The sequence below is a fragment of the Mus musculus genome, chromosome 18 (assembly GCF_000001635.26).
Source record: "Mus musculus strain C57BL/6J chromosome 18, GRCm38.p6 C57BL/6J".
In the NCBI taxonomy this organism is placed as follows: domain Eukaryota; kingdom Metazoa; phylum Chordata; class Mammalia; order Rodentia; family Muridae; genus Mus; species Mus musculus.
Window position 1 is genome coordinate 67321209 of NC_000084.6, and position 24067 is coordinate 67345275.

The 24067-nt window shown below is 47.7% G+C and overlaps 1 protein-coding gene and 1 long non-coding RNA gene across 2 annotated transcripts in view; one reads left to right on the forward strand and one right to left on the reverse strand.

Annotated features, from left to right (window-relative positions):
• B430212C06Rik (RIKEN cDNA B430212C06 gene) lies at nucleotides 1-22895 on the reverse strand. The gene is made up of 4 exons (NR_033214.1): nucleotides 22794-22895; nucleotides 3283-3511; nucleotides 2588-2671; nucleotides 1-2208 (listed from the first exon to the last, which is right to left on the reverse strand). It is a non-coding gene; the product is annotated as an RIKEN cDNA B430212C06 gene (long non-coding RNA).
• Nucleotides 22356-24067, forward strand: part of Cidea (cell death-inducing DNA fragmentation factor, alpha subunit-like effector A) — a 24231-nt gene continuing 22519 nt past the window's right edge. Inside the window, exon 1 of the mRNA NM_007702.2 lies at nucleotides 22356-22632. Within this exon, the coding sequence (NP_031728.2) occupies nucleotides 22595-22632 (38 nt within the window). The 5' untranslated portion in view covers nucleotides 22356-22594. The remainder of the gene's footprint in view (nucleotides 22633-24067) is intronic.

Genomic DNA, 24067 nt, shown 5'->3' on the forward strand with positions numbered 1-24067 from the left:
AAGATGTAAAAGTTATATATTTATGAGATACATGTGATATTTCAATGTGCACTATGTAATTAATGTTTAAGTCAGTAAAGCCTACCTGGTGATTTGCCATTTCTTTTATGAGAAAACATTCAAGCGATTTGTTCTAGCATTTTAAAGTATATGGTACTAATCATTATAGACAGGCACTTTACTGTGCACAATTAATTATTATTTAAAAGTTCAAAGATTGTAACATCTCCCATGGCTCAATAGATTGCCTCACCTTAATATTAAAGGAAACCAGAAATGTCTTGTTGGGCTGCTCCACAGCTTAGACAGATTGAAAAACCATTTGCATTCTGCACTCCGGGTTCTTGGTATAGCTCAGAATTTGGTGCCTGTGCCTCTCCTCAGATGGAAACAACATTTATCTCTGTTTTTCCTATGGAGGCAAAGTGTAATTAGAGCAAATGTTTAAAAGTGTAAGCAGGGTCCAGGGAGGTGGCTGGCTCGGTTGGTAAGTTTCCGCCTGCAGGCGTGAGGACCTGCTTTGCGATGCCACACTGGAGATGGGCATCGGGAGGATCTCTGGGGCTCGCTGGCAAGCTACTCTACCCAACTGGTGACCTTCAGATTCAGGGAGAGACTGACTCAGAAAATAAGGTGGAGAGTGACTGAGGGAGACTCCCAGTGCCATCCTCTGACCCCCATGTACACACACAGGGTAGTCAAAAGATCAACGTCTGTAGCCCGAATCCTTCAGAGCCAGTGAATCAATAAGATGGGCAGAGCTGTGTGAGAGGATGCAGTTTAACCCCTGAGCTTACACTGTTGGATGCTTGGGAGTGGAAGTTCAATAGGCAGATTAAACGGTGCTCCAGTAGGTACCTGGAGAAGTGTGTGCAGCAACACAGACTTCCAGGAAGGACAGGCACTGTGAAAACCACCTCCCAGATCGGGGCTTCTTGTCCTGGCTGCTTCAGCCCTTTCTCTCCCAGGCTTCCCAATTCAGCCAGCCCCACTAATCACTTTCCCAATTATCCGATTATCCATGAAGGGGTCAGGATAGTTCTATGCCTGGTTCTCAGTGGAACTGTTTTTAAGGGGTGTGTCACTGAGGGGTGGGTTTGGGGTTTTGAAAGCCCATGCCATTCCCAGTTAACTGTTTCGTGGATCAAGATATGAGCTCTCGGTTACTGCTCCAGCACCATGCCTACTGCCATGCTTTACCCCATAATGGTCATGGAGTCTAACCCTCTGAAACTGTAAGCCCCAAATAAACTCTTCTACAAGATGCCTTGGTCGCCACATCTTATCACAGCAGTGGAAAAAGTAACTTGAGACAGTGGTGATATGCAGTCACTTGGAAAAGAAAAGCTACCTGTTGAGGCTACAATGTAGCCAGCATGGGGAGAGACTGGGCCATGGTGTGTCCAGCTGTTTGCCTGGGCTAACACTTGCCACCACTCAACCTATGCATGCCAGCAGCTGCCCCCGACAGATGGCCTGAACTGGAACCTTTTGTTGTTGGAAGTTCTGCTTGTGGCTCTTGATGAGTACTAACTTCTTATGGGCCCATGCCCCAGGAGCCAGACACTGAGTCTGCAGTCTCATGGCACCCAGTGAGGCATTGGGCATGGGGAAGCTGGGCAAGGGCACAGCATGGGGAGCCCCCACCCCCCCAGGCTTCAAAGTGACCTTGTGAATGACCTTGGAACGGTCCGGTGGGGCTGGGTGAGGACCAGAGCAGGCCATCAGATGGTGAGGGAGGAAAGGTGTGGCGTGGGTAGGGAAATGCTTATAGAAGCAGGAGCTCCAGGTAGCAAATACAATGCCATTGGGGAGAGAATGCTGTCAGTTATATGATAGGTGTGTCTTCTGGCAGAAGGGCCTTGCATACAGATACATACAGAAAGCTGGAGAATCACAATGTCTCAGACTGAACAGGGAATTAAGATGGGCCCCCCTTCAGGATAACCCCATTCTCCAGGTGCCGTTAGCCTGAATGCTGCTGGCATGTAAGCATGTTCTACATTGGGAAAGTCATATTGGTAAGTGGATCCCTGAATGTCTGGGGGAACAGATGAGGTTGTGGGCTGCTCAGGCCAAGGACAGCATCTTCCAACCACCCCCGGTGACTGGATCATCAGCAGGAAGGAGCATGGCTTGTCTCAGCAAAGATACTCCTTCTCTCTGTCCAGCATCAGCCGGAGCCTTCCGCAGCCAGGGCATGGTTTCCTGGAACCATAACAAAAAAAAAAAAAAAAAAAAAAAGTCAGGGTGTTGAGAAGCCCTCCGCCCACCTGTGGGTTCACTCCAACAGCTGATGACTGCAGGAGTGTCCATATCTCCCCGAGAGATGCCATTGAGGTGCCACACCCACTGCTGTCCCTCTAAAGGTGAAGGGCTGCTGGACAGCTCTCTTTCTGTGTGCTTTGGATTCATGTCTGCACACGGGTTCCCCTGGAGGTAGAGGTGTGTCTGGACTGTACTGAGAAAATACCTCCTGGGTGGTGGGCCAGGTCTGATTCAGGAGGGATCAGATGGTAAGTAGACTAGTCTGAAGGGGTCAAGGTCACATTAGGAGCACCTAGGGACTATGCTAGAACATACTGACCCCTGCAGTTCCCAATGGAAGACTCCATCCAGGCCTCCTGTGCGGTCTCTGTAAGGGCTACTGGGGTACAGGAACTGGCTCTGCCTGAAGATATGGGGTGGGAGAAACAGAGAGAAGGACTTATCTGGGGCTTTTGATTTTGTCTCGGCTTCATCTCTTGTCAGCTTCCTTCTTAGATCCCGTTTCTCCTCAGCACAAAGGTAGGCAGGTAAGAGCGGAGAGGCAGGCAGGTTTTTCAGGCCCTTCATAGTCTCCTAAGCCAAAGGGGACTGCTGGCCTTTGAGGTCAGCTTCCCAGAAAGAAGCAGGGAGGCCAATTCAGTCTCAGGATCCTATCAACTGTAATGCTAAAATAGATAGATAGATAGATAGATAGATAGATAGATAGATAGATAGATAGATAGATAGATAGATAGATAGATAATAGCAGGTAGCTTCCAAGGCCCCCAGGGTGAGGCTCTCGTGTCCCTACATGGGGCCACACCCAAAGCTTCTGTGCTGGGACGGAGAGTTGGGAAGCAGCTTGTCTTTGTCCTCAGTACTCACGGACCTTCAAGCTGCAGTGTGATTGCACCGTTCCACATTGCTGGGTCCTAGCTAGCCAGGTCAAGCCATTGCCAGAAAGTTCTATACATGCCAACTCTGCAATCTATCTTCCTTGGCCTTGGCCATGCGATGGCCTAGTTGAGAACTCACCTTCCTAAGGGTAAAGCGCCCTCTGTTGTCCGTGATAGTGAACTGCACCACGGGCTTAGACCACGTGGTTCCCGAGCTGTCCTGGACAAAGAGCATTTGTGAGATTCTATGTTCCCGGAAGTAGGGAAATCTTAGTGGCAGTACTCCTCTGTATCTATGATTGTATAGGCACAAGGTGGCGGGGTTTTGATGGATTATATGCCGTTTTGTGTCCTGAGTTGGATCGTCCCTGAAAAACCAAAAAGTATCAATAGAAATCATGCAAAAAATGTGTGAAATCATAAGTCTAATAAGAAAAAGAAAACTTGCCAGGCTGTGAGTGGCGCACGCCTTTAATCCCAGCTCTTGGGAGGCAGAGGCAGACAAATCTCTTGAGTTTGAGGCCAGCCTGGTCTACAGAGTGAGTTCCAGGACAGCCAAGGCTATTGGCTGGAGAAAACTCCTCACCCTCACCCCACCCCCAACCCCTGTCTTGGAGGGGGAAGGGGAAAGGGGGAACTTGATTGATTGTTTATAGCTCACTTAAGAGTTTTGTTGTTTGCCTGGCATGGTGGTGCATGCCTTTAATCCCAGCACTGGGGAGGCAGAGGCAGGCGGATTTTTGAGTTGGAGGCCAGCCTGGTCTACAAAGTGAGTTCCAGGACAGCCAGGGCTATTAAGAAAAAGACAAAAAAAAAAAAAGAGTTTTGTCTTGTTTGTTTTTGCTGTTTTTTGGGGTTTTTTTTTTTTTTTTTTTTTTTTTTTTGGTTGTTCCTTTCTGAAACAGAATCTCTCAGATAGCCCTGGCTGGACCGGAACTTGCTCTGCACACCACACTAGCTCCTAACTCACAGAGTGCTGGGATTAAAGGCATGCCTTCCCGCACCTAGCTCTGATAGATTTTGGACATGTGTTTCGGTTTTATTATTATTTGCTCATGGCTGCAGTAATGACTTGTGAGAGCTACTTCTTCAGTCTCTGTTAGACATAAGATGGAGACAGAGCTGTGTGGTCTGGGCATAGGAATCCCAGGTTTAATTTTTTTTTCCCAAAATCTCTCCGGAGTACTGAAAAAAAATCTTAATTCATCTGACTTAAACATACTAACACTTACCATATTCCAGTGATATTGCTTATTAGTATTTATATAGCCACATTGTAATGATCCTTGAGTAACGGTGGCCATATAGTGACCATGTGCTATGGGTAATGTGGAACGGCCCCTGCAGATGACCACTAGGTGATGGCCTCCATGGGTGGTAACTGTTTGATGGTCACTGATTATATGCGATGACCACTGTGTGATGGCTGCTGTGTGGTGGTCACTGTATGATGGTCATCTTGTAATGACCACAATGTGATGGCCACGGAGTGATGGCTACTATGTGATTGTCACTGTGTCTTGGTCAGTGTGAAACTTGAACTAGTATTCTAGTATTCTTTTTGTTTTGGTTTGGTTTTTCGAGACAGGGTTTCTCTGTGTAGCCCTGGCCGTCCTGGAACTCACTCTGTAGACCAGGCCGCCTGCCTCTGCCTCCCAAGTGCTGGGATTAAAGGCGTGCGCCACCACGCCCGGCTTTAGAACTAGTTATTCTTATACTGCCTATGCCTGTTTTGTCATCAGTGAGATAAAGACAACGTAATAATAGGGCCCCCTGCAGGGCAGGAATCAGATGAGATGCAAATTGATAGACAAGAAAAAGATTGTCTCAGCCCTCCTGGGCTCAACGAATTCAAGCCTACAAATCATACACTAAGCATTAACAGGAGGAAAGATGTGGCATTTTAGCCATGTTTATGTGTGTGGGAATTCACAGAAAAGTAAACTCAAATAGTTAGATTAGGTGATGTATACAGTTTAACAAAGCTGAGCTTCAAAGTATCATGGAGTGTAACTAGGAGCTAGAGAGAGTTTGTTTCCATGAAGCTTTGTCTACACATACACAACTTGGGCCTGACTCTCCTGTAACAAGTCACTTTCCTCCTAGGATGGAGGAAGGGGACACTATCACAAGAGAAGTTTTTGTCACTTTGCAAAGGGAAGTATCTGTCCTGTTCTTAGAAAAGAAGTGGGCAAAAAGCCACAGGTTGACAAATAAAAAGCCCAGTGCCAGCCGTGGGACATCTCCTTCCAGTTGCTGGTCACAGATGTCCCGAAGCTCTCCAGAACAATACAGGCTACTGCCACTGCGCCTGGGTGCTTGCCAGAACTTGAGGGTGAAACCCTATGACTTGAAGGCACCATACACTTTGGTCTCAGGACTTAGAAACATCAACCTGGTGTTGACCAGGATAATTCCTCCCTGGCGGCTAATTTTCATAACAGTAAGGCACGCTATGTAGGCTGCAGGGGGAGACGTTATCAACAGTCTTATCTATCCAGCTTGTGAACCCTGTGAGCCACAATAATAAACATCCCAGCAAGATGTGTCCATAGATATACAATAGTGTCATAAACGATACAGTGGTGACTGACTGCTTTGTGATCGGATCTAAGGTGTACTCCATAGGAAAACTGCACACCTAGTATAGCTCTGACAACCCAGCTGTGGAACCCATAGGTGCCACAGTTGAACCTACTACTACTATTTTGTTCAGTGGACACCTAGATTAGTGCAACTCTGAGATCCAGCTGTAGGGCATTTTCTTAATTAGTGATTGTGGGGGAGGGCCCAAGTCATTGTAAGTGGTGCCATCCCTGGGCTGGTGGTCCTGGGGTCTATAAGAAAGCAGGCTGAGCAAGCCATAGGGAAGCGAGCCAGTAAGCAGCACCCCTCCATGGGCTCTGCATCGGCTCCTGCCTCCAGGTTCCTGCCCTGTTGGAGTTCCTGTCCTGGACTGATGAACTACAATATGGAAGTATAAACCAAATAAACCCCCTTTCTCCCCAATTCACAGCAATACCGTAAAGCAGATACCGTAACCATTTAGCAAATCAACACTAGGGCCCATAACCTCCCTAGCTCTGAGTTCTTGAATGGTCTTACAGTACCAGACACAATTTGTCTACCATGGTGGGCCTCACATTCAATTAGAAAATATTTAGTCACCCCAGCTTATAGTCGCGTCACTATTGTAGCACAGTCTTGTTTGGTAGGTTGTCATTGCTGCTCAGAGCGTTCACCGCTGGGAAAGACTTGACGTTTCTCCCATATCTGCCTACAGCTATAATTAGATTCTGACCTAAGTGCCAGCGTCACCTTTAACACACATCACTCCTCTCTTCGCAGAGCTTACAGTGCTATGCAAAGGTAGACAGCGTGCATACAAACAGATGCACAAAGGTTATTGTATCAGATTTCTTGTTGCTATACTTAAAAGAGAGGCAGGCTCCTGGTTTAAAAAACGAGTTTCATTTAGCTTACAGTTTGGGAGGTTGAAAGTCCAAACAGCATGGCGCACATATTGGCAATGGGACCCCTTGGTTTCATTACCTCATGCACTGGGAAGACATAGGGGACCAAGAGGTCACTTGACAAGACTGGAACCCAGAGAGATGTGAGCTTTGCTTCTTTTCCTTGAGCATTTTCCCAACTGACCTCACCAGCTCCCTCTATGCTCCACCTCTTAAAGGGCCACTCACCCAGTATCACCACCTTGAGGGCTGAGGTTCTCAAGACAGGAAACTTTGGGAGCACAAAGCACAGCCATACCACAGAAGTTATCAACTAGCATCGGTGTAGAAAGAAATCACAGTGTTGGAGGGAGGAGAGATGGGCTGCTGAGGAGAGCCTCCACTCCGAGGCTCAGCGCGTTACATAAAAGATCACCTTTGCACTAGATCACCAAGGGTAGATGACATTTAGACAGGATGAAATTCAGTTCTAAGAAGGAAAAAGTATAAATAACACAGAACCATGGACTGGAAAGATGGCTCAGTGGTGGAGAGCACTGGCTGCTCTTCCAGACAACTTGGGTTCGATACCCCAGCACCCACAAGGCAGCTCACAACCAACTGTAATTCCAGTTCCAGGAGACCTGACATCCTCACACAGACATTGATGCAGACAAAACACCAATGCACTATATACGTGTGTGTGTGTGTGTGTGTGTGTGTGTGTGTGTGTGTGTGTCAGAATCATCTAGAACATGTGCAGTAAACTTAAATCAGTGAATCGCTGATATGATGGTTGTAGGGTGGCAGAGTGACCAGAGGATTTGCTGCGACCAGCCTGAGAGAAAGCTACAGTGCCAGGCACAGCACTGTGAACTCATGGTACCTCATGACCCCTACTGCAGTGTCTGCCTTATCACGGACAGTGAAAAGCTGTTCAGGGTAATGGCAGACGATGCCTTGCTTGGGAAGGGAAGTGCCACGCCAGGCTTTGGGGCAAGCACACAGTGAGGTAAATTGTCCTGGGTGCTGGCAGAGCACGTCTGGGGGCAAGTGCCATGTAACTGTGGCAGGGTGTGAAGCAGACATCACAGTCGTTAAGCAGGCCAAAGGCAGTGGGTAAGTAGCCACAGTAAGAAGTTCAAGACTTGTGGCTTGGTCTGGAGAGAAGGCTTAGCAGTTCAGAGCCCTGGCTGCTCTTCCCAACACCCACACAGCAGCTCACAACCATCTGTGACTTCAGTCCCAGGAGACCCAACATCTGCTCTTGGTCTCCTTGGGTATTTCACACACAGTGCAGTGCACAGACATGTATGCAGCCAAAACACCCACCCACACACAGAAAATAATTTTATTTTTTTTTTGAATGAAAGACTTGTGGCTTATTTCAGAAAACCTGAAAATCCAGAAGTGCTGCAGAAAGCCAGGTGTCTTTGGAAGGGATCCCACCTGCAGAAAGCCAGGTGTCCAAGTGAGTGTAGGACCTCTCTGAGTGTTGTTTCCTGTTCCTGGGAGAGTGGGGGAGAAGATTAACCAGCGGGTGTGACAGAGGGGAGTGTGCCTTGGGGAGGTGTGTGGTCTCCACCTGGTCCTGAAGGTACGGGAATGAAGACTGAAATTGGAGCTTGAAGCTTCCTGAGCCAACTGGAGCAGATGCATTCGGGGTTGAGCTTCGTTTTTTTCCAGCTGGTTCCCACAGCCTTGCTCAGGTGGGGATGGGGGGTACTGCACTGGGGCCTGTGTCCAGGGCCTGAGAAAATGACTCATTGTTACCAACCACCCTGAAAAGCCTTACCTACGGGGCTACACTGGTTATAACTACTTCTGCTTTAGAGTGGAACAGAGAACACAAGCTTGCAGCCCATCGAAGGTGTTTGTAAGTCCTCAGGTTTCCCTGTCACTAACTGTCACTTATGGCTGCTGGGGGGGGGGGGGTGAAGCACAGATTGCGAGGGGGTAGATGGCCTCAGTAGGGCAGATAGCAGGCCAGAGAAAGTTCCGCAAGCTACTTAAGTGTCCCTCCCTGTGTTTAACACTGTCAACCTACACCCAGAAAGGGTTAGGGTGTTGGCTGCAGGCAAGTGTTGCACCTACTTGCCCCTGGGGGCTTGTCACAGGTCTAGTCAGCACCCTCTCCCTAGGGCTTTCTGCCCCCGCTGCCCCATCGCCCCACAGGGCAGAGGGCCACTTGAGGAGCCAACCAGGCCAGGAGTGACTGTTGTGTAAGGATCCCACAAGGCTTTAGAGCCACCGCTTCACTTTGTCCTTTAGACAAAATGAGGCTTTGCATGGCCAAGGTCACTGTCAAACCGGGTGCTCTCAGAGTGATCCCATTCAGCTACAAGGCCAGTGCCCAGAAGAGTGGGAAAAGGTGACGAAAGACATCTGAACTTCCCTTATTTCTTATTGGCACAGTCACCTCCGTGTGCCCAAGAACAAATCCACATACGGTTCAGCCCTGAAAATGAAGGACAGATTCACAGTTGAGAATGGATGGAATCGTGTTGAGGGAAACGAGCCAGCCTGTGATATTCAGAGCAGTCAGATCCAAAGAAACAGAAAGTGGAGGGAGGGGTGGTAGCCAGAGGCTGGGAATGGAAGTGGCAGCTGCTGTCTCGTGGATTCGACAATTCCATTTGGGAACATAAAGGATTTGGGCCACAGTGCACAATGTGACTGTACATTGAGGCTGAATACCAAAGATGGTTGGGGGGCTGGGTGTAGCTCAGGCAGCTGAGCACCTGCCTAGTCTGAGGAGGCCCTGCCCCTGACCCCTAGGACTGTAGGAAAAGAAAAAGTTAGGATAGTTGGCTTTATGTTAGGAATTTTCTTTTTGTCACAGTAAAAGACTCTTTTTTAAAAAAAAAAAGATTTGTTTCCTTTTAATTTATATGCATGGGTGTTTTGCCTACATGTATGTAAAAGCACTACATGTGCACCTAGGGCTCACAGAGGCCAGAAGAGGTCATTGGGTCATCTGGGATTGGAGTTACAGATGCTGTGAGCTGCCAGGTGAGTGCTGGGAATCAAACCCAGGTCCTCTGGACCAGCAGCCAGTACTCTAACCACTGAGCCATCTCTCCTACCCAACTAAAAGGTTTTGGTTGGTTGGTTGGTTGGTTGGTTGGTTGGTTGGTTGTTTTTTGGAGACAGGGTTTTTCTGTGTAGCCCTAACTGTCTTGGAACTCACTCTGCACACCAACTGGCCTCGAACTCATAGAAATCCACCTGCCTCTGTGCCTTTTGCAGCTGTATGTTTTATATTTTACACTCTGTCATGTTAGGATGGAGATTATCTGAACCAAAAGCTATCTACACTGTTATGTGTTTGACTCAGAGGCTTGCGAGAGTTTTGTATTGTTTATCTTCAGAGTTTTGATTGCTCCAAACTAAGTACAAACCATTCCGTTATCCTAGAAGGTGTCCTGTGTCACGGTCCCCTCAGTTCCCCCCACCCAGGCTTGGCCGTCATCCAGATGTCGGTGGCACACGCTTTTGCTCAGGAGTTTGGGGAACTATACTGTAGTCCTCCGTGCCCTGTCACTTCCCAGGCTCCTCCTCAGGCAAATGCTCTCCTCCCAGGTCGCCTACTGCGCCCTGACCCTTCACAGTCTCTGTGCTCTGTGGCTGACTGTTGCTCTGCCCAGTGTTTGAGACCCGGCTATATTGCAGCATAGATCAGCCACTTGCCCCGCTTTAGTATGGGATTGAATGTGTAAACTCACCAGCATTTGCTTAAGTCATCAGTGTTTGGTGTCTGTTCTCTATGAACCTGGCTTTTTGTGATCAGATGTTGCATTCTTTTGGCTAAATACCTGTGAGTGTTGGAGTCCCTGGGCAACTGGATAACTGCATGTTTAATTCTATTGGTTTTAGTCTGCCAAGAGTGTCCCTAACTGGTTCTATCATTCTGCACTAAGATCTTCCCAAACAAAGAAACTATGGCTGGGGCCAGCAAGTAGACTCAGCGGGTAACAGTGCCTGCCTCACACGCCTGCGACCTGAATTGAATTCCCAGAACCGTGTAAAGGCAGGAGGATAGAAGAAACTCCGGAAAAAACTAGTCCTCTGACCTCAGCATACATACGGTGGCAAGCACAGACAGACAGACAGACAGACAGACACACACACACACACACACACACACAAATAAATACAGTTGTAAAGTTGTATTTACATCATGTTCACCCCTTTTAACTCATATCCCTTCAGATCTCGACAACACCATTGTACAACTACTACTTACAAATGAAATATACAACAAGCTCCTCGTTCCCAGATCCCTCGTATGCCCCTGGGAGTTAACCTCCCTCCAGCCCCAGGGCCACTGATCTGTCCCTAGATGTTCCAGAACCTCACATAAGTGGAATTACACAGCACGTAGTCGTTTGAGTCCTGGCTTCCTGCATGTGCGGTAATACATCCGAGGGTAATCTGTGGAGTCCCACAGGTCAACAACTCCTGTTTACTGCCAAGTGTTCTGTTTTCTAGATATGCTAAGCTGTCTATCTCTTCCAGTTTGGAGCCATCATGAATGCATCCTCACTTAGAGGATTTTGAGGAAAGCTGAGTTTATGTTTTACTTAAATACCAGAAAGCGGGATTGCTGAGTTATGGTTGAATGAGTGCTTAACTTTGTAAGAAACGGAGAAACTTTGGTCCAATTTGCATTCCTGTGGGAACAGGACAGAGGATTGGGGGTGGAGTGCTGAGAAGCAACAGAGTCACGTGACAAATCCCGGGAAATCAGACTCTGGAGACCAGCATCAGGGTGCAGATCTGAGTTTAATGCACAGCACATAAGCCTACATACAGTATTTGAGCCAATCCCAAGCCCATGAATCCTCGGCCAATCGTATCTCGCCACACCATCACTGCGCTCCAATGAAAGCCCTGCCTGATGGACGGCGCATCCTCACACGTGAGGACTTCCATAATGACGGGGAAGCTGGCTTCGGTTCCTTTTTGCTGTCTCACTGATGGAGCCGTCTTAGATCTAATGCCGTATATGGCAGATCAGGATTCTTTGAGGAGTCTCAGGAGTTAGCGCTTGGCTAACATGCGAGACCTGACTTCCGGTGCTGGCACTGAAGCAGTAGATGAAAGAGCAGGCAGCTGTGTGGGTGTGAGCCTGTAAGCCCACACCCTTCAGGAGGCTGAGGCAAGAGGACTGAGTGAAGCCAGTCCTCTTGTCTCAGCTACATAGTAAGGCTACATAGTAAGGCTTTGTCATAAACAAACAACTCTGCTGTATGTTCAAGGGTAGATATCAAGCTTGAGGCCAGCCACATGCACATAGACTTAGTCTCAAATACAGAAGCAAACCGAAGGGGTCACTCACTTAAGCGTGCGTTTAAATTCACAAGTCAATGCAAATCAAGTTGCATATCGGCAGCATGCAAGACGGCTCAGCAGGTAACTTGCCACAAGGTCTGATGACCTGAGTTCCACCACCAGGAACTACAAGTTGTCCTCTGACCTCCACACTGTGGCACGTGTGTGAGTCCTACCTCCAGGCCTCCCCCCAAAAAAATAAAATTCAAAATTAAAAATGTAAAATACAAAAATTCATTTTATACAAGGTATGGATGGGTCAAAGTTCATTTTCAGACAGGAGGCTTTGTTCCAGAGCCCCTTGCTACAAAGCCTGATCCCTGCCCTCCCTGTCTTTACGGAAAGTCAATGTGTGGCCCTACCTCTGAACTCACCGCTTTCTTTTGACCCACATCTGTTCATCTCACCAGTACCACACAGGCTCTACTGCTAGAGCCTGAAATAAGGTGGAGTGAGTCCTTACACTCTGACCTTTTTCAAAACTGCCTGGCTTGGTTCTTTTCTATAGAAAGTTTAGATCCGTTTGTTGGTTTGCTTCTTTAAAACTGTGCACACACATACACACACACACACATATATGCACACATGTACACATACATACACACTCATGCACATACACACACATCTCTCACACACACAAACACACACATATCTCTCCCTCACATATAAGTACATACACGTATATGCACACATGTACATCTCTCTCACATACACATATACATGCATGCACACACAAACACACACACACATCTCTCCCTCATATATATATATACATAAACATGCACATATACATCTCTCTCAAACATGCACACACATACAGAAACACACAAGCAAACATATCTCTCTCTCATATATACATATATACACACATGCACACACAACCCTCTTACACCCACATGCACATGTACACATTCATATACACTCACATGTGTACACATATGTGTACATGTGCATGTACACATGTGTGCACACACATCTCATACATATACCTCTCTCTCTCAATCTCTCTCTCTCTCACACACACACATACACACATACACACTCATAAGTGTGGGTGCCTTCAGAGCCCAGAGACTATCAGCTCCCCTGGAACTGGAGTTGCAGGTGGTTGTGAGTCACCCAGTAAGAGGTCTAAATCCTGAACCTAATCCTTTACAGGAACAGTGTACACATAACCACTGAGTCACCCTTCCAGCCCCTGCTGTTGCCTTTTAAGGGTTAACTACTGTGTTTACACAGCACATTTTGCTCATGTATTCTCTTGGTGGACATGTGAGTTGCTTCTGCCTCTTGGCTGTTGTGAATATGTAAACATTAAACAATGAACATGAGTACACATGTATTTGTCTGAGTGTCTGCTGAAATGCTTTTTTTTTTTTTTTTTTTTGGTTTTTTCGAGACAGGGTTTCTCTGTACAGCCCTGGCGGTCCTGGAACTCACTTTGTAGACCAGGCTGGCCTTGAACTCAGAAATCCACCTGTCTCTGCCTCCCGAGTGCTGGGATTAAAGGCGTGTGCCACCACACCCGGCTGCTGAAATGTTTTTAGAGATGTGGGGCTTGAACCCAGAGCCTCACACATGACAGGCTACCACTGAGCTCCACCCCATCTCAGCCACACCTATTTTGAAGAACAGACACACCCTGCTCCAGGGAACTATGTCACCTCCCTTCTCATCAGCAGTGTGATTTGGGGTTCCAGTTTCTTCACATATCCACCAGCATTTGTACTTTCTGGCTTAAAAAATTAAAAAATAAAAGAAGTGCAGTCCCAGTGAGTGGAATTGTACCTTGCTGTGGTTTTGACTTTTGTTTCCTCGATAACTTGGGTTGTAGCTAAATATTGTATTAATTGCTTTGCTCTCTGCTGCGACCAAACATCTAACAAGATGCAACTTAAGAGAGTGTGGCCTTTGGCTGAGGAATAGAGTGTTGTGGGAGGAAGACATAGTGCCAGAAGCAGGGGTAGCTGGTCATACTGCCTCAAGTCAGAGAACAGAGAGCAGAAAGGAAGCAGGGCCAGACTATCAAGGCTCAGGTCTGACCCCGGTGACTTCCTCCAGTGAGGCTCCACCCCCTAAAGGTTCCAAAAAACATTCCAAACCAACATCACACAGCACACATACAGAAACACACAAGCACACAATGTTCAATACACAGCACTACTTAGACTATGGACCAAAGGGAAATCTCCAATGTTCAACAAGAGTTGTTGAGTGCCCTATGTTGTACATATACTACGAAAATAGTATTTAGTAATTTAAGAGGCGGAGTTAAGTTCCTACGTCCTCGAGAAAGAGCTACATGTTGTTACATTGTTGCAAAGTACATCGCAGAATGTGCTTCGCACTGCCAGTTGTATAAACAAACAAACGAACCTGCACTGTGTATATGTGTCATCCACCAAGAAGGAGAACAACTGAACTGCGTGAGTGAGCAGGAAAGAGCCCAGAGCCACTGCTGAACACGGTCCAGAGGATTCTTGCTTTATCCATGATGTCTTCACGAAGGTGACACTCAAGAGCACAGTGCTTCTGCTGCACGAACTGAATAAAATCTCCTCCAGCCAGGCTTGGTGACTCATGCTTGTAATTCCAGCACTTGGGAGGTGGAGGTAGGAAGTTCAGGGCAGCCTGGGCCATAATAGATCCTGCCTCCAAGAAGAAATCTCTTAGGGCTGGAGAAATGGCTTACCATTCAGAGCACTGTCTGCTGTTCCAGAGGCCCTGAGTTCAATTCGCAGCAACCACATGGTGGCTCGAAACCATCTGTAATGGAATCTGATGCCCTCTTCTGGTATGCAGCATACATACAGATAGATCATGCATATATGTAGTAGTAGTAGTAGTAGTAGTAGTAGTAGTAGTAGTAGTAGTAGTAGCAGCAGCAGCAGCAGCAGCAGCAGCAGCAGCAGCAGCAGCAGCAGCAGCAGCAGCAGCAGCAGCAATGATGACAGAGGAGGAGGAGGAGGAGGAGGAGGAGGAGGAGGAGGAGGAGGAGGAGGAGGAGGAGGAGGAGGAGGAATCTCTTCAAAAAACCAATCACGAGAAAACCAGAGCTAGGTGCCGGCGCACTTTGCCTTCTACTCAGTTAAGGAAGACTTGGAATCCCCATCCATAACGCTGACACAGAGACTTCTCTGGACATGTCAGAAACAGAACAAAACAAAAACACCTTACACTGAACTCAGCAGCAAAGAACATCATGGTTGTTCCTATACTTGGAAGGAAAACAAAAACCCAAACCCAGCAACAGAGACAAGCAGAGAGGCGCCAGGCAACGAGACGCCAGCACTCAGGGTTATTAATAGAGCTGGCTGAGGGTCTGCCAGCTGCCTGGATCACCCTTCTTCCAGCAGAGCAGGCTTTCAGCCGGAGCTCCAGGGACTTCTGGGTGTTGGCACACTGCTGAGGGGTGGGGGAAGGGTCATGTGAGCCCTTTAGGCAAGAGAGGCCATGGCCTCTGTTGGATGTATATGACCTTGAAACCCAAAAAGTTTCAGGTCATACAAACATTCAGGGCCTGTAACAGTTTAATACTGGGTTTCGGGTTTACTTTATTTATGGTTTTGGTTTGGCTTATAGTTTATGTTTCTTGCCTCATAGCCACTCGGCAAGTCCTCTCTCTACCACTGAGCTGTATTCCCAGTCCCAATATGAAGGTTTTTGTTGCTGTTGCGTTTGTATTTGTTTGCTTTTGACACAGGGTCTCACTGTGTAGCCCTGGCTGTCCTGGAACTTACTGTGTAGACCAGGCTGACCTCGAACTCACAGAGATCCACCTGCCTCTGCCTCCTGAATGCTGGAATTAAAAGCATACGCTACCATACCTGGCTTCCCATAGATGAAGTTTTAAAGCAACAGATACACAAAATTGGGAAGATATTAACCCCCATTCCAGAATCCATGGCATATTTGCTTCTAATCTAGTTAAAGAAATAGCTGCATAGAGCAAGCACCCCTTGCACAAGTGTCTGACCATCCCCCACCTTCCCACCAAGCCTCCCCCAGTCTCACTCACCCACATTTACCCACACAAACACACACACACACACACACACACACACACAGGGCTCTCATTCAGATAGGACAGTGGAGACGGCTCTCTTCACATTCTTCAGTGTGAAGCTGGCCTGGGGAAGAGTAGAGGACTTGAGCTTAGCAAATAGAAAGCCACTCAGCTCTAGTAACTCTAGACCTGACGGTGCCCCCACTTCCAGTATTGTCCATTCCGTAGTGGAACTGAGAGCTGCTATTTGTGACCCAGAGAAAGCCTATTATAGGATATAATTCCAAAGAAAGGTGTGAAGGGCTCATCTACCTTGGGACCTAAAGTGTAATTGGTCAGTACTCTAGCCACAGCTCTGACCTTTCTGGCTATAAACACCTGCATTGGGTATCAGCAAAACCCCAGTACCCCCAGATTTCTCTCCTCCATCTCTCAGAGATGCACTTCTTCAAGGTTTGGCCGTCACTTGCTCAGAACCAAGGCATCGTGTGTAGGCCGTGACTTGGTCTCAGAGGCACCCGAACCCAAACCAAGCCTCCTCAAGCTGCAAGTGGCCAGCCCCCAACTCTTCCTCCCATACTTGCTCCCAAGGGACGAGACTTCTCCACCCAAGCTGTATTCCTGAGATTCTCAGTCTTGTGCCACTCAGATGTGAGGGGGCAGTTGCCTGGACACAACTGTAGCCATCTTGAGGTGTGACCTTCAAGACAGCCTGGAGTCACCCTGGCTGCTTTCTCCCACACGATCCCAGAGAACTGTACATAGAAAAAAACCCTTTAGCATCATATCTGGAGTTTTCTACCTCATCCCAGGCTCACAGATGCACCCAACTCTTCAGTGGTATCTTAAGGTAAGTTAGATACACTGAAACCAGGACGGTCACTTACCTAAGTCATAATTACACCTTTCTTCCTGTGGTGGTCTGAGTGACAATGGCCTCATAAGCCCATAGATGTGAATGCTAGGACCCTAGTTGATGGAACTGTTTTAGGAAGGATTAAGTGTAGTGGCTTTGGTGGAGAAGGCGTGTCAGTGGGGGTGAACTATGAGGTTTCTAAAGCCCACAACAGGCCAAGTCTCACTCTTTCTGCCTCTACCTTGCGAATCAGGGTGTAAGCTCTTGGCTACTGCTCCATCCCCATGCCTGCCTGCAGCCATGTGCCCCACTGTGATGGCCATGGACTCACCTCTGAAGCTGTAAGCAAGCCCCCATTAAAATGCTTTCTTTTATAAGTTGCTTCAGTCTTGATGTCTCTTCATAGTAATAGAATAGTGGCTAAGACACTTTCTGATCCAAAATCCAGGAGTCCACATGATCTTGCTGCTGGTCAGGCCCATGCTTCTGTGATGCATAAGCTCCCCCTCCCCCCACACTACATTGATCTGTCTGCCTCTTTGGTCAGTGTCACAGTACCTAGCAGGGAGTCCTTACATAACAGAATTGAATAGAACATGTGTCCACATTCCCAGAACACTCTGTAAAAGAGGAAATAGCGTATACACACACAAACACACACACACACACACACACACACACACACACACACACACATGGTTTTTGCAAGTGTGCCTTAGCCATCCCAACGAGGCCATAACAGTAGAATGTATAGATATATTTGGTGTGTCCCACAATGGAAATTTTTTTTAAAGATTTATTTATTTATTATATGTAAGTACACTGTAGCTGTCTTCAGACACACCAGAAGAGGACATCAGAACTCATTACAGATGGTTGTGAGCCACCATGCGGTTGCTGGGATTTGAACTCAGGACCTCTGGAAGAACAGTCACTACTCTCAACCTCTGAGCCATCTCTCCAGCCCCCACAATGGAATTTTACTTGGCAAGAAAAATAACAATAATAGTAACAGTGTATCAATGTGAATGAGTCTCTAGATGGGGAACAAGCAGTCAGCCACAGAAGAGAGTATCCTATTACACATCGGCAATCCCAGCTTTGGAGAGGCTGAGGCAGGAGAATCATAGGTTTGAGGGCAACCTGAACAACTGAATAAGACTCTAACCCCAGCTCCTCTGGCCTCCACTGGCACCAGGCACAAGTGTGGCATACATACACATATGTAAGCCAAAATGTACATACATGTAAGATAAATCTCTTTTCAAATTATTTTTTATTTTATGTATATGAGTACACTACTGCTGTCTTCAGACACACTAGAAGAGGGCATTGGATCCCATTCCAGATGGTTATGAGCCACTCTGTGGTTACTGGGAATTGCACTTAGAACCTCTGGAAGAGCAGTCCTTGCTCTTAACCACCGAGCCATCTCTCTGGCCCCATTTCTTTCTTTCTTTCTTTCTTTCTTTCTTTCTTTCTTTCTTTCTTTCTTTCTTTCTTTCTCTCTCTCTCTCTCTCTCTTTCTTTCTTTCTTTCTTTCTCTCTTTTTTTCAAAATTTTAGGAGGGCTGGGGAGATGACAAATAATAGGATAGATTGAAACTATCTTTTTGACAATGCTGATAGGGCAGCCTTGGTTATGTGCCCAGCTATGTTTAAATTTATCTTTTCTAGAGCTTGGCTTCTGACACGCTATACCATGATCTAAGTTGTGCTGGTGCTAAACTATCTTCATTGTACTTCAGACCATATCTCACCCAGACCACACTGAGACCCACTGAGAACTAGTAAGGAGCCCATACCATCAGGGGTTAGTAGTCATTTTTATTACCTTACGCTAACGATATACGAAAGAATGGTTTTCACGGTGATACTTTCACACATGTGTGTAATATATTTTGATTATGTTCACCCTCATCACAGAAGGTTAGAAATAAAGAACGAAGCTGGGGTTGGGGGTGGGGGGGGGTGCAATCCCTGCACTCTGGAGGCAGAGGCAAGCAGATCTCTGAGTTCAAGGCCAGCCAGGTCTACAGAATGAGTTTCAGGACAACCAGGACTACACAGAGATACCGTGTTCAAAAAAAAAAAAATTAAAAAGAAAGAGAAGAAAAGAATGAATGAATAGGTGAAGGAGTGAAGGAATAAGTGAAAGTACACTGAAAAATAGAAAGCGTTCTCCTTGTATCTCAACTTACTTTCAATTGCTGTGAGAAATATCATGACCAAAAGCAGCATGGGGAGGAAAGGGCTTATTTCAGTTCATGTTCCAACATGAAGGGAAGTCGGGGCAGGAGCTGAAGGCAAAGCTATGGAGGAGAACCATGCTGGTTTGCTTGCTTTCTTCTTATAGAGTTATTATTTATGTATGACTGCTCTATCTGCATGTATGCCTGCAGGCGAGAAGAAGGCACCAGATCCCAGTACAGATGGTTGTGAGCCACCATGTGGTTGCTGGGAATTGAATTCAGGACCTCAAGTTAGAGCAGCCGATGAGTGCTCTTAATCACTGAGCCATCTCTCCAGCCCTAAAACTACAAATATCGTTTGTGTTCTTATACAACCCAGGACCACCTGTCTAGGGATGTGCTGCCCACACCAATCATTAATCAAGAACATTAATCAAGATGTGCCCACAGGCCAATCTAACGGAGACTTTTCTCAGTCTAGATTCTCTCTTCCCAGATGACCCCAATGTCAAATTGAGCCCTCCCCCAAAACAACCGCCACAACAAAACCTAATTAACCAATGCATTTAGCCATGGGATTCAAGGTAGCAAGGCAGGAGTCAGACTCAGAATTCATTGTTTTATTCGGTTGGTTTCCAAAGCACACACACAGATTTGAGAAGACACCTACTAAGCTTTCTCTGATTCGCAAGCACCTATGCTCCCCGTAATTCCCACTGAGAAACCGCTGGCTTTTATTTATCTGCCACTTTGTTTACCTCCCCTAAGCCACAGGCCACACAGTGGGGGTAGGGGGGTTGGAGGGACACCTCCTACAGAAGTAGATTCAGCTTAATCGCTACTCCAGCCCCAAACTGACCTTCCTACTGTCTCTCTTCTGTCAGGGTGTGGTTCTGTCTCTCCAGCAACCCAACGAAAAATACCAGGGAACTCTCCAGCTGGTCCCCTTTGTTATCATCATGACCTTAAAATGCCCCAGCCTCCCCTCTTGCCCATGCCCACTGGATGACACTTGGCATCTTTATTTGGCTCACTGAAGTTCCTTCCCCTACCTAGGCCAGTCTCCTTGCTTCCACTCCATTGGTTTCAGATCTGAACAGGTTAAACCCCATGTCTGCAGGCTTTACATTGCTCTCCCAGGATCTATACCTACCTGCCCCTGGACAGCCTTCTAGGCAACTGATGTCCCATGGGGCATTTGCTGTTCCTAAAAGCAACATAGAAAGGCCTTGCAGCCTCCCCCATCTTCAACTCCTCCTCCTCCCCACTTTCTCCCTCCTCTTCCAGTCCTTCAGCCTCAGCATCACTTCACCGCTTCTCTGCCCCGGGGACTGAATTCTTGCTTTGTTCTTTTACAATGTGCATTCAGATGTTACATTGTATCTCATCCATTCATTTGCTTTCAAGTCTGCATGACTTCTGAGTCAAGGGGCTCCCTTTGTCTTAGAGATGAGAATTCCCATGACCTTGACCTTGACCTGTACTCTCCAGACTCTCACCCCAGTATGTGGCTAGTGCCTTAAGTATTCAAATCAACTAACCTGAATGGTTAGGGCATAGAATACTGGCTATCGGTTTTTTGAGACCTCCAAACTTTCTATAATACATTCTGGTTACTCTCTATTCCCCACCCTCTCCTGTCTTCCTCTTACATCTGCCAACCACAACCCAACCCCTCATCAGCTCTTTTTCCAGATTCCTGTCTTGGTTTTGTTCTGTGACCCACTTATTGTAAGCAGGGCCATCTGTATGACAATCAGATTGGAACTGTCCGTCAGTGAGTACTGAAGGTGATGTCATCAGTAGCAAATTAAATTGTTCAGCACTAAAGATAGGACCCTCCTCCATCCGTGTCTGATATGCAAATAAGTGTGTTATGTATGTATAGTGAATGTGTGTGACTAGGGAGCAGAAGGGGAGTATCCTGCACTATCCTTTTCTAGAGCTAGGTTGATGGCCAGCAAGCCCTCTTGACTTTACAGCTGGGTTCCCACCACACTGAAGTTACAGGTTCCAAGGCTTCCTAGCTTCTGTTTTGTTTTGTTCTGTTTTGGTTTTGAGATAGGATCTCTCTAGGTAGCCCTGGCTGTCCTGGAACTTACTATGTAGACCTGGCTAACCTAGAACTCATAGAGATCTTCCTGCCTCTGTCTCATAAGTGCTGGGATTAAAGGTATGAGCCATTATGCTTAGCCTTTCCCCCAGCTTTATACGGGATCCAAACTTAACATTATTCCAGCCCTGAGACACTTTTTTTTTTTTAGAAATGCAAATTTGCTGGGAGGAGAGACACAAACGTTTAAGGACGTCACTCAAGAGGAAGAGATTAGCAGTTCTCTATCTGTGAGCTTGGAGGCCAGACTGGGCTAGAGGGGTGGGGAGACTAAGGATTTAAATCAAAGGTGTTTAAATAAACAAGCGAATCCATCAGAGCGCTGGGGGCTCTGAGCCTGGCTATGCAGATGGTCACTCCGATACCCTGTGCATCTGGACATGTGAGTTCCAGGACAGCCAGGGCTATACAGGGAAACCCTGTCTCGGAAAAAAAAAAAGTTTCTCTACAGTGAGACATTTTCTAACAGGTGGTTTGAATGGATTGGTCCCATTTTCTCACCTCCTCTGAGAGGTGTCAGTAGGAGGGTCCGCTAATGAGCCCAGGTGACTTTGTCCAGCCCCATAGCTGTGGGCAGGAAAGGCAGCTTTGTGAGCCTCTTGCAGGGCGTTCACTGGGAAACTGCTTTTAGCTTCTACTTCCCTGAAGGTCAGGTGAGGTGTGTGGACACCGATGACCCCGAAGAAGGAGCAGTCTTTTGCTCCTGTGAGATGTACCAGAGAAGAGGGCTGGTGACCGAGCCTGGAACACAGTAACAAGTTCTTGGACAGTGATAGTGAGCAGAAAACTAGCAACTCCTAATTCCAGACCTTGTAGCTTGCGAAGAAAGTCATCCAATTTTGTAGCGAGCTGTGGTGAATGCTCGCCAACTCGGTGTAGGGCAGCTGCTGTTCACGAAAACCTTCTCTAAATCTTGTGCTTTCCTTCTGTGTCTCAGAAACTGCCTAACCTACAAGTCCAGTTATTAATGGGTGGCAGCATTATGCTTCCTCCACTCCCTCGACGCGACTCTCTACTTACCTACCCACAGGGAAGCCCTGGCACCTCTGAGAACCCGAAGTGCTGCGGTTACGCGTGTCCCCAGCAACTTCCTCCTGTCCCCCGGGAACTCGCTGGCCAGCCGCCCAGCCCTGGGTCGGGCTTTGGAGACTCCAGCATGCAGACAGCCTGTTAGGACACTCCGCTCGCCCCACGCACACCTGCTTCTCTACTGCCAAGCCATATCGCTGACATTGATGATGTCACCAGTCACCCCAGTCTCCAGAAGAGAAAAACAAACTGACAAGAGCCACCAACATCACCAAATCCTGGGGTTTTGGGCCCTCGGTACCGTTTGCGCACGAAGGGGCGTGGCCCCGGGACCCAGGCCAGGGAGCCAGAACTATTCGCTGCTCGCAGGAGCGCAGCCTGTCGCCAAGGTCGGGTCAAGTCGTCGCGGGGCGTGGCTGATAGGGCAGTGATTTAAGAGACGCGGCTTTGGGACAGGAGGACCCGCACCAATGGAGACCGCCAGGGACTACGCGGGAGCCCTCATCAGGCGAGTGCCGACCACGTACCCCTGCGCCCGGGTCACCCTTCTTTCAGAATACTCTGCTCGTCTCCATTTCTCCTCTGCTCCCCAGTTCCTCCTGAGCCCCAAGTCACCAACTCCCCGCGCGTTCCCGTGAATCCCTCTCCCTCTCACACCCCATCACCTACCCCGGGTCTCTGCTCCCTGGGCCATAGTCCCCCGTGCCGGGCCTGTTCCTACCCACGAGCCCAGCAGCCAGAGGTTCCTCCCGAAAAAGGCCACAGGTGCCCAGTGGAGTGCTCCCGAGGTGCGTGGGAGTCCGCAAACAAGTGACATTTGTGAACGCGGGGCGGGGGGTGGGGGGTGGCGGGAAGGGTGCCCTCATTCTGTTGCTGCTCCTACAGGAGATGAGGTACTGGGAATTCTGGAGTGTCTGTGCTGGACAGGGCTTCTCGGGGGTTTTTTGAATCAAATTGGAGGGCGAGGAAGGAGTCCAGGCTTAGGTCCTCCGGGTGAGTGCAGACTCTGCCTATCTGGGCTGGATTCACTCAGGTTTTGGAGGGGCAGTTTTGGCTCCCAGACCACTCCCCTTCAGTTTCTCTCTATATGCTGTTAGAACATTCTGGTTCTCGGTAATATACTAGACAGTATGAGGGTGTGTGTCTGTGTCTATGTAAGAAAGAGACAGAGACATAGAGAGATGCTAAGGCAAGAGACTTGGAGACACAGATTTGGAGACAGACACAGAGACAGAGAATGAGAGGCAGACAATGAGAATGAGAGACAGGAAGACAAAGAATAAGATACAGAGAGAAGGATTTGGAAACAGAGAGAGAAAGACTCACAGACATACAGGGCCTCCCTATAAGGCCCAGCTTAGCTTAGAAATGGCTATATAGTCCAGACTGGTCTCAAACTCACAGAACTCTTGCCTCTGATTCTGTACTCTAGATGACTGGCTTTCAGAGTCAAGGCCAGCCAGCTGCAGGGCAGCGACTTTACAAAGCAGGTTAAACAGTGAGATCTTGATTCTTTACAGATGGCAAAAATACTACAAAAGGATGTAGAAACCCGAGTACACTCACAGACCTCACTGCGTATCTTTTACAGAGAGGGAGGAACAGGGTCACCAAACTTGGATGCTCTGACATCTTATGAGACAGGGACATAAGGGAAACTGTGTGTCAGATCACAGGGTTAGAAAAGTAGCCACCAAAATGAAAAAAGAGGGGGGTGGGGAGGGAAGCTGGTCTTCCTGGATGGTTCCTGCTTTTCTCTTGAAACAAAGACTTAACTCTGGGAGTTGGGGGATTTGTAAAGGCTCCCAAATAACAAGGTATCCTACCTCTCAGCAGCAGGAGATGTGTGGGTGGCGAGGACCATGGGCAGCCTCACTGCAGGAGAGAAGAAGCCCTTTGCCAGGTTTCTCAGTTCCTCCTGCAGCCTTCCCTTTAGCTCCTCC